The sequence below is a fragment of the Rhagoletis zephyria genome, unplaced genomic scaffold, assembly GCF_001687245.7.
Source record: "Rhagoletis zephyria isolate East Lansing unplaced genomic scaffold, Rhagoletis_zephyria_1.1 Rzeph_scaffold_03216, whole genome shotgun sequence".
In the NCBI taxonomy this organism is placed as follows: Eukaryota; Metazoa; Arthropoda; class Insecta; order Diptera; family Tephritidae; genus Rhagoletis; species Rhagoletis zephyria.
In genome coordinates, this window is record NW_016160299.1 from 1 (window position 1) to 12,505 (window position 12,505).

The 12,505-nt window shown below is 39.0% G+C and overlaps 1 protein-coding gene across 1 annotated transcript; it reads left to right on the top strand.

Annotated features, from left to right (window-relative positions):
• Positions 1-5,532: 5,532 nt before the first annotated feature.
• LOC108368609 (uncharacterized) lies at positions 5,533-6,354 on the top strand. Its single transcript, XM_017623493.1, has one exon. It carries the CDS (start codon positions 5,572-5,574, stop codon positions 6,307-6,309), a length of 738 nt encoding a protein of 245 aa, XP_017478982.1. The 5' UTR covers positions 5,533-5,571; the 3' UTR covers positions 6,310-6,354.
• The last annotated feature ends 6,151 nt before the right edge of the window (positions 6,355-12,505 follow it).

The window sequence follows — 12,505 nt, forward strand, 5'->3', positions numbered from 1 at the left end:
GGGAGAGGGCTAGACACTTTGCAGTGAAGAAGCGAGAAAGTTCGGAAAGTCCCACGACAGCCGGTTCTACGTACCAGAATGACTCGGNACCTTGTTGCGGCTCTGTACTTTATTGACAATAGCGGTTGAGTGCGCAGAGAAGGAGAGCAGGCTGTCGAATGTTACTCCGAGTATTTTGGGGTTATTCACCGTCGGAATTGGTGTGTCATCGACGTGAATCCCCAGCGGTAGCCTGACCTCTTTCGTCCAGGTTGTGAACAGGGTCGCGGAGGATTTCGTAGGGGAGAGGGCTAGACACTTTGCAGTGAAGAAGCGAGAAAGTTCGGAAAGTCCCACGACAGCCGGTTCTACGTACCAGAATGACTCGGGTATTACCCGACCAAGGGCTGTTGTTTCGGCGATCTAACCCCGTTTAGGGCGGCGAAGTATCTCTGTATGTCGTCGGGTCCAGTGGTTGATCTACGTATTGCTGGNCGCTCGTCGGTAGGTCGTCGGGACCAGTGGTTGGCCGATGTAAGTCTGGATCGCGTCATTTTAAACGAATAGGTGCCCCTGACGTGCCTGGGCGGAGGCTCTCCTCCTCTAGCAAGGGTCTATTAGGATGCTCACGTCCCCCACCAGAAACTGCTTATAGAGCATTTTATCGTGCTCCCTTACGGGGAGCATTTGGGCCTCGCTGTGTAGGTGGTGCTCAGGCGTCATCAGAAGGCACCCAGTCGCTGTCCGGAGTGCGGCGTGCTGACAAGTTTGTAGCTTCGTCCACTGCGTTCAACTAGTCCCCGGCGTCCAAACTGGCGCAGCATAGTTTAGAACCGGCCGGCCAATTGCCTTGTATGTTGCCAGCAACGTTTTTTTTGTCTTTGCCCCAAGTTCTGCCGGCGAGCGAATTGAGGACCTTGTTACGGCTCTGTACGTTATTGACAACTGCGGTTGTGTGCGTGGAGTAGGAGAGCAGGGTGCAGATGCCCTCTTAATCTGCAGTGTTCGAGGGGAGGTTAATTAGAAGTTTATATATTTTTAGATTAGATTGCTCGGGTATTTACACATAGGCACGGATAGCTTCATCCTAGGGCCATAAATGCCTGCCCCAACACCTTCTGGTATTTTGGAGTCATCAGAGTACCACTGAATGGTGCTGGAATGTATATACCCCTCCAAACTGGAGTTGTTCCTGGTAACCTTAGTGCAATGCTCTATCCTAGGGCTAGTGGGAGCTAGGATCTTAGCTTCTCCATGTTCCTAGACGATAGGACCTTGCCTCTACCGTAACCCTATGTACCTCTGGCAGCCTGCTCTATGTCGATGTGCAGGGCTCAAGCTCAATAACTACCTCTGCCATGGGGCATGCGAGCATTGCTCTTGTAATGCATACACAAGCTAGACATTGAAGTTTGGCGAGAGACTGTGTCACCGTGGTCAAGGCAGTTCTTTAAGCCCAAGCCGCGGCCCTGTAGGTCACTATTGGTCGTACTATGATGGTGTACAACCATCTCAGGATCTTTGGGCTGCACTCCAAGACTTACCCGCTAAACGCCTGCACACCAGTAGTGCTCCCGCAGCTGCGTACCCTTGGCAGCGGATGCCATTGTCAGAGGGGATTTATAGCAGTTCGTCTACTATTAAGCTCCAGAGAATGAGTGATAAAACTCCTCCTTGCGGGCATCCCTTTGCTGTTTCTAGCTGTCCCAGTTTCTTTAAGTGATTATTATTTGGAGCAGTCCACCTATCCATCTGCGGATAATTGCCTGCATCATTGGACTCTCCAACGCCCGACAAACCCCACCATCTTATGTGTTGTCGAAGGCCTCCTCGGAAATTTGTGCAGCGTTGAGCGGTTCAAATTCGTATGCCTAGCCTGGCACTGTACGATTCGACAATTTAAGCCAAGGTAAATCAATTCTTTCGCGCAGACGTCTCTCAAAGACTAGAACTGCTTGAGAATGTTGACTAAGAACTGGTCCTCATAGTGCGACCATTGAGGGAATACTCCGGCTGTATTCTAACGGTGCTTTATCGACCGCAAGGACGATAGACCAGCGAACTGGCTTGCAGAGTTGCCTTCCAAACTTAAGGGTTGGAAAGAACCCAAAGCTGTTACAAAAGGGGATGCCATTCCTCCGATAGGCAATATTACTATATTCCTACCAAAGAGCGCTGACAAATTAGCAGAGTACGCTATTGGGCTATTCAAAGCGCAGATCGAGGGTCGGAGCAGAGATTAGGACTAGTAAAACAGCATAAACTTCTACCTAAATTACAGATTCAGTTTCGTTGGGCCTTAGAAAAAAGGCTACGGCAAACGAAGTGGCAGACTCGCGGAAGAGTGAGGTCGATGCGGACATCGCAGGCCAATTAATGGAGCCAATCCTGCAGAATAGGTGCTCACTACGCGTAGCTACGCAGGGGCAACTAGAGGATGTTTATCTGGACAAATTTGAGCTCGACAAGCTATCTAACACATTTGGCAGTGGTAGTGGCACGTCGTGGCTGCCTCAGCAGTAATAGCCAGTAGGTTTGCCATGGAAGATCTGATGACTTCCGCTGATATAACTGATGACGTATATCACAAACATAACATAACACATAAACATGGTGTTTCATTTAGTGGTGGAAGTGGGAATTCCATTCGACCCTGGATTGACTGAGTGCTAGCTCAACCTTCCAGATCACAACTACCTCAGAATCGCAATCAAAACTGCGCTGGAAAAATGTAGCAAATTTGAAATGCTTATAGCTGAACTGACAGTTGTATAAAAGGATGTAGTGGTCAGTCGGATCGCTATAAGTTTCGTGTCAATCGGTTCGGTAGTTTTGGAGTAATAAACTACATACCAATAGGCAAAGGTGAGTTTTTTACATACACGATTTTGCAAAGAACGCAGAAATTAGAGAAGATGAGTTACCGTTTTTTTTTTATGAAGTAGCACAATACCAAAAATTTATAATGCTACAAACGTGCTTATTTTGTATTACAAACATACGTAAGCATTTGATAACAGGTGTTAAACTTGCGCATAAATAATAAGCTCGCGTGGTGTTTGCGGTAGAATATTTTCAATTTTGTACAGCACGAGATTGTTTTAGGACCGCATGCTGATAAACTCACGTGCATTTGTTAAAAAAAAACTTTCATTTTATATTTCATCCAAGCATTAGCGTATGTATGAATAAATACAGCTGCGGGCAACTAATAGGTATCTTTCAATCCAGTCCTACATACAAATGATCAGAACGAGACTGCACCTGAAACTGAGAGCAGTTTGTTTTCTACACTCCTTCGACGATTAAATGCTAAGAACGCATAAAATGTATCAATCTGGCAATTTTTTATACAAAAATTCTATGGGCTCAACTCAATACTGAGACTCAAATACTGAAAATCTTTCGAAGAAATCGAATTAAAAGGCTCGGAAATGTTTAGGGATGTTTGTTGATTTTTTTTTTTAATATTGCACAAATTTATATTTATGCGGTTTTGGCTAAAGAATAAGCTATATTAAAAAAAATAACTAAAATTAAATAACAAAAACAAAAAAAAAATGTGGTGCGCTTATAATTTTGACACAGGGTGTATAACAGATGGTATACATACTACTTTACATATTTTTATTTATTATTTCCCTTTGTTTTTAGTTTTCTTTATTGTTTGCGCACTTAATTAATGGCGCAAGCTTCCATAATTAAACAAGAAATGTATTCTTAAATAAAACAGTCAGTTTTTATAACTTATGTAAATGGTTATTATTAATTTTCGATTTTCATCGAAACGACCGATTCATCGGTTAATTTCTTACGATTAGTTGCAATTATTAGTCGAATGCTTTCGATTAATCAATTAACCAATTAATCGATTACTCATTTTTTTTGCCATCACTATATATGCAACGTTTTTAATAGCGGCAATACCACGTCACAGAAATGTGTGGTTGGATTTATGGTTAGACGGAGATTCCGATTTGTCTCTGGGTTTACCTCATCAGTGAGGGATTGGCCACCATCCGCATTAAAGGTGACTCATTTACGCGCAGTGTGACCAGGTTAGCCGTTTTGAGGCTAGACTTAGCATATAATTTTAAGCCATTGCCTCAGAACTTTCGGTCTGACTTCCCGGCTTTTTTCTGGCCTTTTTTACTTCAAATATTCATAGTAAAATTCAGCCTCGAACTTATAAAAATAATTACCATATTAAAAACACTTAATATTTCAAAAACTTGGTACTGTTTACCGTTCAAATATTATACAAACAGAACAAACTACCATAACTTTGGGAACATTCTTTCTTAGCTTTTTCTTGGGTTAAAAAAAAATTTGCAAAGTTTTTTGATCCAGGTCCAAACCGAAAAACGGTTGTAGCACGAAATAAAAAGAAGAAGAAATATATGAGGGATTCACAACGATGTCGTAAGTGTCATATTGTCGTATGCCGTAAGCTTTAAAAACTTAAATAAATGTTTAGAGAACTTGAAACCACAACTAAATATTTTTTAACACTGCCAAAATTCATAATATGACTTTGATGGTACCTTAAAGTTTACGACATACAACAATACGACACTTACGACAACGTTGTAAATACCCCAATTATGTAAATATTTTTATGGTCTTAGAATTGTTAAAAAAAAAAAACATTTACCAAGCAAAATTTTTAAGCAGTTTGTCGATGCCGGTTGGGAAATTTTTGAACTTCAAAAGGGACCACAATCAGTTGAGGCCCGAAATATATGTATACTTATGCTTCCACACAATTTTACGTAAATCAGTTTTCGCTTTGCTAATATTGCTTCCAAAAAAAGTTATTAGTATTGATAAAAATATGACTAATAACGAGTTAAACAAAAACACTATACATATGTGGAATATTCTCCTTCATTACATTTGTTTTCAACATGGGCTTACTTTAGCTTATCTGTTTACCGCCAAAGAATGTAAATGTTTATCCTCACTGTCAAGTTTCCATCCTATTCTCAGGCGTAAGCAGAATGTTATGTTCATAGAGAATTTTTGCCGCAGCGAGGCAGCAGCTGAAGCAATTTTCTAAACTAAATATCTACATACATATGTACATACAATCCGCTTCACTTGAATAAGAGCACATTTTTTTTTATCATGATTCGAGCTTATAACTGGACTTGTAGGCATCGCTTGTAGCTTCGTTTTAATCTCATTTTGAAGAATGATCCATTTCTAAGAAAGCGGTGAAAATGAAGAAAACACTTTGGATTTTATTCCACATTTTATCAAACTAAATATGTACATGAAAATTATGGTTATTGTTTTGATTAACTTGAAAAGGCACAAAATGAAATTAAAACGAAGTGTCTCTGATGCCCAGCAGTCCAGATATAAGCTTTGATCTCGACTAAAAAGTGTGTACTTATTCAAGTGAAGCGGAGTGTACTTATCACTGTAGATACAGATTTGTTACTCTCGTAGTTTTTTATCCATTTAATTGCTTTTAATATAAAAGCCTCAGCAGCAGTAATAGTGCCATCATTAATAAAGTGAAAGCCCTTTCGAACGTAAAATCGCCGGAATTTAAACCGAATACTAGTCAGTAAATAGTCATCGAGAATGAAACGTTTCATCATCACATTGGCTATTGTGTGTAGCCTTTGCTCCAGCTGGGCTCTACCTCCTGCCACTAAACCTGCTGTCGCACCACCACCACCACCACCGGCTACCCTAACACAGGACCTCGAACAGTTGTATCGCCTTATACCCGCTAAGCCACTTAACAAGTTGGTCATACGTTATCTGCTCAACGATGCGGAGTTCCAGGCTATTATACGCATCATAAATTCCCACGATGCCTTCATGGTGCGTATGCGCCTTTACGCCCAGCCGGAGATCATACAATTCCAGTCGTGGGTGCGCTCTCAGTTGATGTTGTCTGGCGGCGGTTCTTTAGAATTCGAGGAATCCGAAGAAATTTTGAGTCTCTTCAATCCAACACCTTACTGGTCGGTGTATGGCTGGCAAGGATTTTTCAATGAATTCCTTGCATACTTCCCACAGGAGATGTTGCGCGCCCAAATCAACGCAAAGGTAATCCAAGGCGGTAGTCTCGCCCAATTCTGGGAGAAATTGAAGGCTTTGCGTCCGGTATATGAACGCGTTTTGGCCTTCCCGGAATCGAAACGCATAATTACACAACTCGAACAGAATGGTGTGAATTTCAGTCAGTTAGATCAATACATTCGTTCATTGTTCGATTGGTTTAATTTGAATCCCGTCGGCGCGAGCACCCAGGAAGTTAGCACTGTCCAAGCGCCAATTGCTCCACCGGCCGCCAATAGTATTGTAGCGTAATATGTGTCGATTATAATGCTTCTGGGGGGAATTCATGATTCATCGTCAAAGGACGCTCAGGAAAAAGTGTTCACGAAAAAAAAATCATTATTTTAAAAATTTAAAAGTCTTTGAATATCAATCGCTATAAATGTATGTATGTATATAAATAAATAAAAGAAAACCTACACACATACCTATCTGTTTAAGGACTTAATTTTATGAGTAAATATGAATACTACTATACTTATTTTCTCCAGAAACAGGGACAAAAATATGCATTCCGATAAATTACACAGGTCAACAACGTTTTGTTCTAGGAAAGTGTAGGGTCATTTTCGAAGTAATTTTTTGCGTAGAATCCGAATCCGGGGTTTAAATTGCTCTATCACGTCAGGATTTTGAGATATCCTAACCTAAAAGTGCAAAAACGCTGTTTTTGCCCATTTTTGAGGTTATGTAGCTACGCAGATTTTGCTCTTCATAAAAAAGTAAACGTGGTATTTTAAAGTATAAGTCTTCCTCTTTTAAATGCCGTTGAGTTTGCTTAAATATCTTTATTTTTCACTGAGATATCGCATTTTGAAGTTTCCATGTTTGTGAATTTTTCGATATTCGAAAATCCATTGAGATAACATGAGACGTGATACGGTCGATTACATACATACTTCAAAATGCGATATCTCAGTGAAAAATTAAGATATTTGAGCAAACTCAACGGCATTTAAAAGAGGAAGACTTATACTTTAAAATACCACGTCTACTTTTTTATGAAGAGCAAAATCTTCGTAGCTACATAACCTCAAAAATGGGCAAAAACAGCGTTTTTTGCACTTTTAGGTTAGGATATCTCAAAGTCCTGACGTGATAGAGCAATTTAAACCCCGGATTCGGATTTGACGCAAAAAATTACTTCGGAAATGTGTAGTGTCATTTTATAGAACATTCCGAACCCATTTTTTTGCAGACCTGTGTTATTAATAACAATCTATCATAGTGCTAAGCCTATTCGGACTTGCCGGAAGCTAATGGGAGGAACTGAATATACATATGAAACTTCTGCCTGAAGAAAACAGGGATGAAGTTGCCACAGCAAACTCTAACGACATGCGCGCTTAGGTACTACTAAGAGCAATTAGACAACCCCTCAATTGTGTCCTCTGCTAATTGCAATAAAGATATAGCGTGTTCTGTGAGTCTTACTCATCGAAGGTGCCAAGGCGGAGGACAAGAAACTTGTAAACTTATCTAGTCTCATGATTATTTAACAAGAGTAAGGACTGCGAAGGGAACAAACATTCTTCCACTCTAATAAATTTTAATAACGCTGAAACCTGCAGAGGAAATAAATCCGAGCTCCTAGTGAAAGACCGCCATCAACTAAATATGACAAGGTATGTTTAGCAATTTCGCGGCTGAAAAACAACAAATCTGCAGGAGCTGACGGTCTTCCAGCTGACCTATTTAAGTGTAGTAGCGAGGAGCTGATAAGGTGCATGCATCAACTCTTATGCAGAATATGGTCGGACGAACTCATGCCCGACGACTAGAATTTAAGTGTGCTCTGCCCAATCGACCAGAAAGGTGAGCACGCCATTTGCCCCAACTACTGTGGGATCGGCCTTCTAAGCTGAATAAGTCTTATCAAGCGTATGAAAGATTGAAGTCCACCGTGAACGAATAGATTAGGCTTTATCAGTGCGGCTTTACACCTGGAAAATCCACCACGGACCAAGTATTCATCATAGAAGACCTGCGAGAAAGGAATACACGCACAATCTATTTTCCGACTTCAAAGCTACTTTAGACAGCACGAAAAGGAAATGCCTATGCGCCGCGTTATCTGAAATTACCGAAAACTGATTATCACTGTACATAAAATGAACAATATCAACAGCTGCGCTAGAAGGACTTTTCCGAGTCGTTTGTTGATGTGGAGTTGGAGAAGGTAATAAGAGCTACAGAACTGAACCACTTATTACACGAGCGTACAATTGCTGGCGTATGCTCAGACATCGACATCATCTCCTGTCATCAGACAATCAGTCAGCGCATTAACGCTTTGCCCCTACGTCAGGGTTGACAGTTATAATTTCGAAAGGTAGAGAACTTCATTTGTCTGGGATTTAGCATTAACACCGATAATAATGTCAGCCTTGAAATCCAACGCAGAGTTACCCCTTTCCAATAAGTACTACTTTTTACTGAGTAGACAATTTCGGCATCATCTAATTTAAAGCGGAAGAAGTACGCTCTAAAGCAGCCGTACCCACTTAGAAGTTGCGTGACATTAAATTCTACTTCTTCATGTTTTCTTCCCAGCCAGCTTTCTATATGTGGTATAAGCCTGTGCGTCCACCGACCGCTGTTGGAGTGATCCCATCGGTGTTGTCACTGCTCCATTGTGCGACGCCTCGCTCGCGATTTCAGCAATTTCCGTGGGGCTCACCGTGCAAGAAACCGGACGTTTCTTGGACCAAGAGTTCGATAGGATGTAGCGCTGAGATGACCAGCGCTGTATCTTCTGACACCGTATGGAATGCCGAGCAGACTCTTAGTGCGCAAAGTGTATACACTGATCGTATTCCCTTGATGTACGACGGCGTGTCGCATGCAGTTGCCCAAACCTCCGACCCGTAGAGAATAACGGACTTGAGAACACCAGCTACCAACTTCCTTACGTTATGTCTTGGAACTCTTGTGTTGAGCATGCGTTTTGAGAGTGCTCCATAGGAGGACGATGCTTTTTTCGGAAACGTAGTCCAAGTGGTCGTTAAATTTTGAGCATCGAGTCGAACTTGATGCCTAGGTACTTGAGTGAGGGTTTCGACTGCACAGTGGATCCTTTAACTCTTATTTCTGCCTGCTCTCTGATTTGCTGTTTGCTTTTTAGAAGAAGCTCTGTTTTCTGCTCGGCCAGCACAAGGCCCTTCGATGTAAGCCAATCCACGTTGGCAGCAACGGTTACTTCCGCACATCGTTCTACCTCGGATAAATGTTTAGCAACAACTACTACGGTAACGTCGTCTGCGAACACGATTATCTTCGCTTCCGCGGGAACATGCAAGCGCAGGATGCCATCATACATGACGTTCCAAAGGAGTGGTCCTAGTACGGATCCCTGAGGGACACCGCCTGAAACTGTGTATTCTAACAGGCCAGTTTGCGTGTCGCATAGTAGAATCCTATTTTGGTAGTAGTTGGTGATCAGTCCTATCAAATACGCTGGGACGTTAAAGTTCCGTAGCGCGCACAGTATTTTTTGCCAATTTGCGGTGTTCAACGCATTTTTAACATCTAGTGTAACTATTAGGCAGTACTCAATGCTGCCGCTCTTCCACCGCTTTCCTTCTATTGCCCTCGCTGCGCAGGGTAATATGCCCTGTAGGACTCCTTTAGCTCTATATACTGATCGCATCGAAGGATGGGGTTTTCCGTATTTGAGTGGCGAGCCACAGTGGAGCCATTGGTCATGAACTGGTCGATATTTAATCCAAGTAAGGGAGTGGCGAGGCAATTGTAGGCTCAGTGCCTCCATATATCTACATATACTGCCTAGGATCACCGTACTTGCCAGCACATGCCCCAAATGGCACACACACAAAGAAAAGCTCATTTTCCACTTTGTGTGCCATAGAGCCCGGCGCCTGGTGTAAAACACTTACTGCGCTTGTGCTGGTGCTATTATTCTGGCGGCCATTTCTGAAATCAGTAATCTGGCTAGTTTAAGGTACATATTTGTTAATCTCTATGATTCTGTTTTTTTTATTAGCCCGTTCACTTCCACTTCAATTCATCAATTATACCATCCTTAGTGAACTTTTTCAAAGCGTTGGAAAGAAAATTCCGCCACTGCCTCAAGAAAGGAATCAGCTAAAAGAGGAATTTTTAGGGTATGTAAATCCTTAGGGAGGGGAGTGTATGTACATACATACATATATAGATACATATGTGTGTAAGTTCGCGCAGTCTGTTATATACAAATCGTAAACCTACATCTAAAGTGCGATCAACAAAAAAATGTTTTGGCGATTTTTTTTGCATAAATCACATCATAGGACTTACATCCAATTAATGGAGATATTTTCTTCTTCATGATTATACACATTAACTAAAAAAATAACGGTTATACCTGTTTTTGTATTAATTGCATTGAATCTGTGCGATCCACGCGCAGTTAAATTTGCCTCTTTGAATTTTTTAGTTAGCTCACTTTAGATCTAGAGGTGTGATATGCTTACCTTTTTTGTGTCAAGCAAATTAAATAGAAATGCGATTCTGTGTTTTATTTTATTGAGTATATATTTTTTTTTGCGATACTACAATGCATGTAACAAAACACTTTAGCAAATTCTCAATAAGAAAAGTAACAAGTTTTCACTTGAATATGTAGTAAATTCTTATTTAAATGACTTTGTTTTTGTGTATTTTTTTAAACATTAAATATATATATATATTTCCATCAAATTAATATTTCTCATAGTTAAGTTATGATATGGAGTATAACTTTGATATCGCATATGCATACTTATGTAATTTTAAATTTTATTTTTATAGTTTTTAGCTGTATGTATGTATGTAATTAAATGTATCTGTAGTATGTATGAACGTATACAGTTTTTATAAAATAAACTTAAATATAAACTTTTAAATAATTTTTATATATTTATGTATATTTTTGGTATTGATTATACCGTGCGACAAAAAAAATATTAAAATACACAGAAAAATCAATTTAATCACCAAGAAAGGGCCCAGATATAGTTAAATTTGGGTTTTAGTTTTCACTATGACGTCAGGATTTGTTAACAAAGTAGTTTGGAATTTTGAGAATATAGTTAGTTCAAAAAAATATTTTAAAAATTCAGTGCAATGTACAATAACAATATGAGTATAAAATAAAAGAGAAAATTCTCGGGAATTAAAAAAAAATTAATTTTTTGGTGCACAAGGGCGAATAGGTTCACTAACCTCCTTTAAATATTTATTTTTTTAACGCAAACTATACATACATATATTAGTTCTTAACATATATTTTTTTACAAAATTTAATTTCTTTTTAATTCTACAGATTTTTCCCTATTATTTAATACCCATATAGTATGCAACATTTCACTGAATTTTTTAAATAGCTTTTTCAAGTCAGGAGTCATATATATTTGTCGCCATGCAAACCTTACCACAAATTTTTAAAATTTTGTAAATTAATAAAAAAAAAAAAAATTTTTTAAACATAGTTCAAACCGCAACAAAAATAATATAATAACAAGTAATTTTTAAGCAAAAAACAAAACCAACTTCAATTCTCGTTTAAAAATTTAAGATTATCGTTAATTTCTTCATGATCCAAGGACCATCGGACTTAAATCGGTTAACGTGGTCCGAAGTTATGCGGTAACATACATACATAAAAAAAAATATTCCGACGAATTGAAAATTAATAAAATTTTTAGCAAAATTTCAAACTTTTTAATAAACATTTTTAAGAAAATTTCGAGTATGTAGTTCAATAACCCATTTAATTTTAGTGCAATTTTTTGCAAGTTTGATGTAGCTCAAAATTCTTGATGATTTTTAACAATTTTTTAGCCGACGGGTCTTGTGTAGTTTTTTTCCATGTAATAAATGCTTTTCATGTATGTATATGGGAAAAATGCGCAACATCGTATTGAAAAATATTCTCGAAAATCAACCAGAACTTTAAGCTACTTCACACTTGCCTTTATTATACAAAAATTAAGTGGGCTAATATTAAACCGCGTACTGGAAATTTTCCTAAACACTTTTTTTAAGAATTTGAAATTTAAAAATTTTTATTTATATTAGTTTTTGTTGCGGTTTGAACTATATTTTAAAGAAAACATATTTTTTTATTTACAAAATTCTACCAAATTTAAAAAAAAAGTGGTGGTAAGGTTTGCGTGGCCACGATTGTATATCTAATTTCAAGGCCTTAAAAAAATCCTCAAGTCAGAGTTTTACTATATTTGGTCCCTAGTTTCGCGAGTACTTAGTTATTTAGAATTTTTTTGTGTGTAAAATTAATTAACTGTCGCACAGTGATATGTAGTTCTGAACCTTTTATAATACAGTGTAGTTTGCCCGGCCCTTGGCGATGATTCTTGGTATAGAAGTAGTAATGTGCGAATCGATGTTTTCAAATTTTTTTTAAATATATTTTACGGACTTTCTTTTTTGGATCTTGAGAAACACTATG

Excerpts from the sequence above, each read along its gene's own strand:
- LOC108368609 (XM_017623493.1), top strand. The coding sequence starts at position 5,572 with ATGAAACGTTTCATCATCACATTGGCTATTGTGTGTAGCCTTTGCTCC.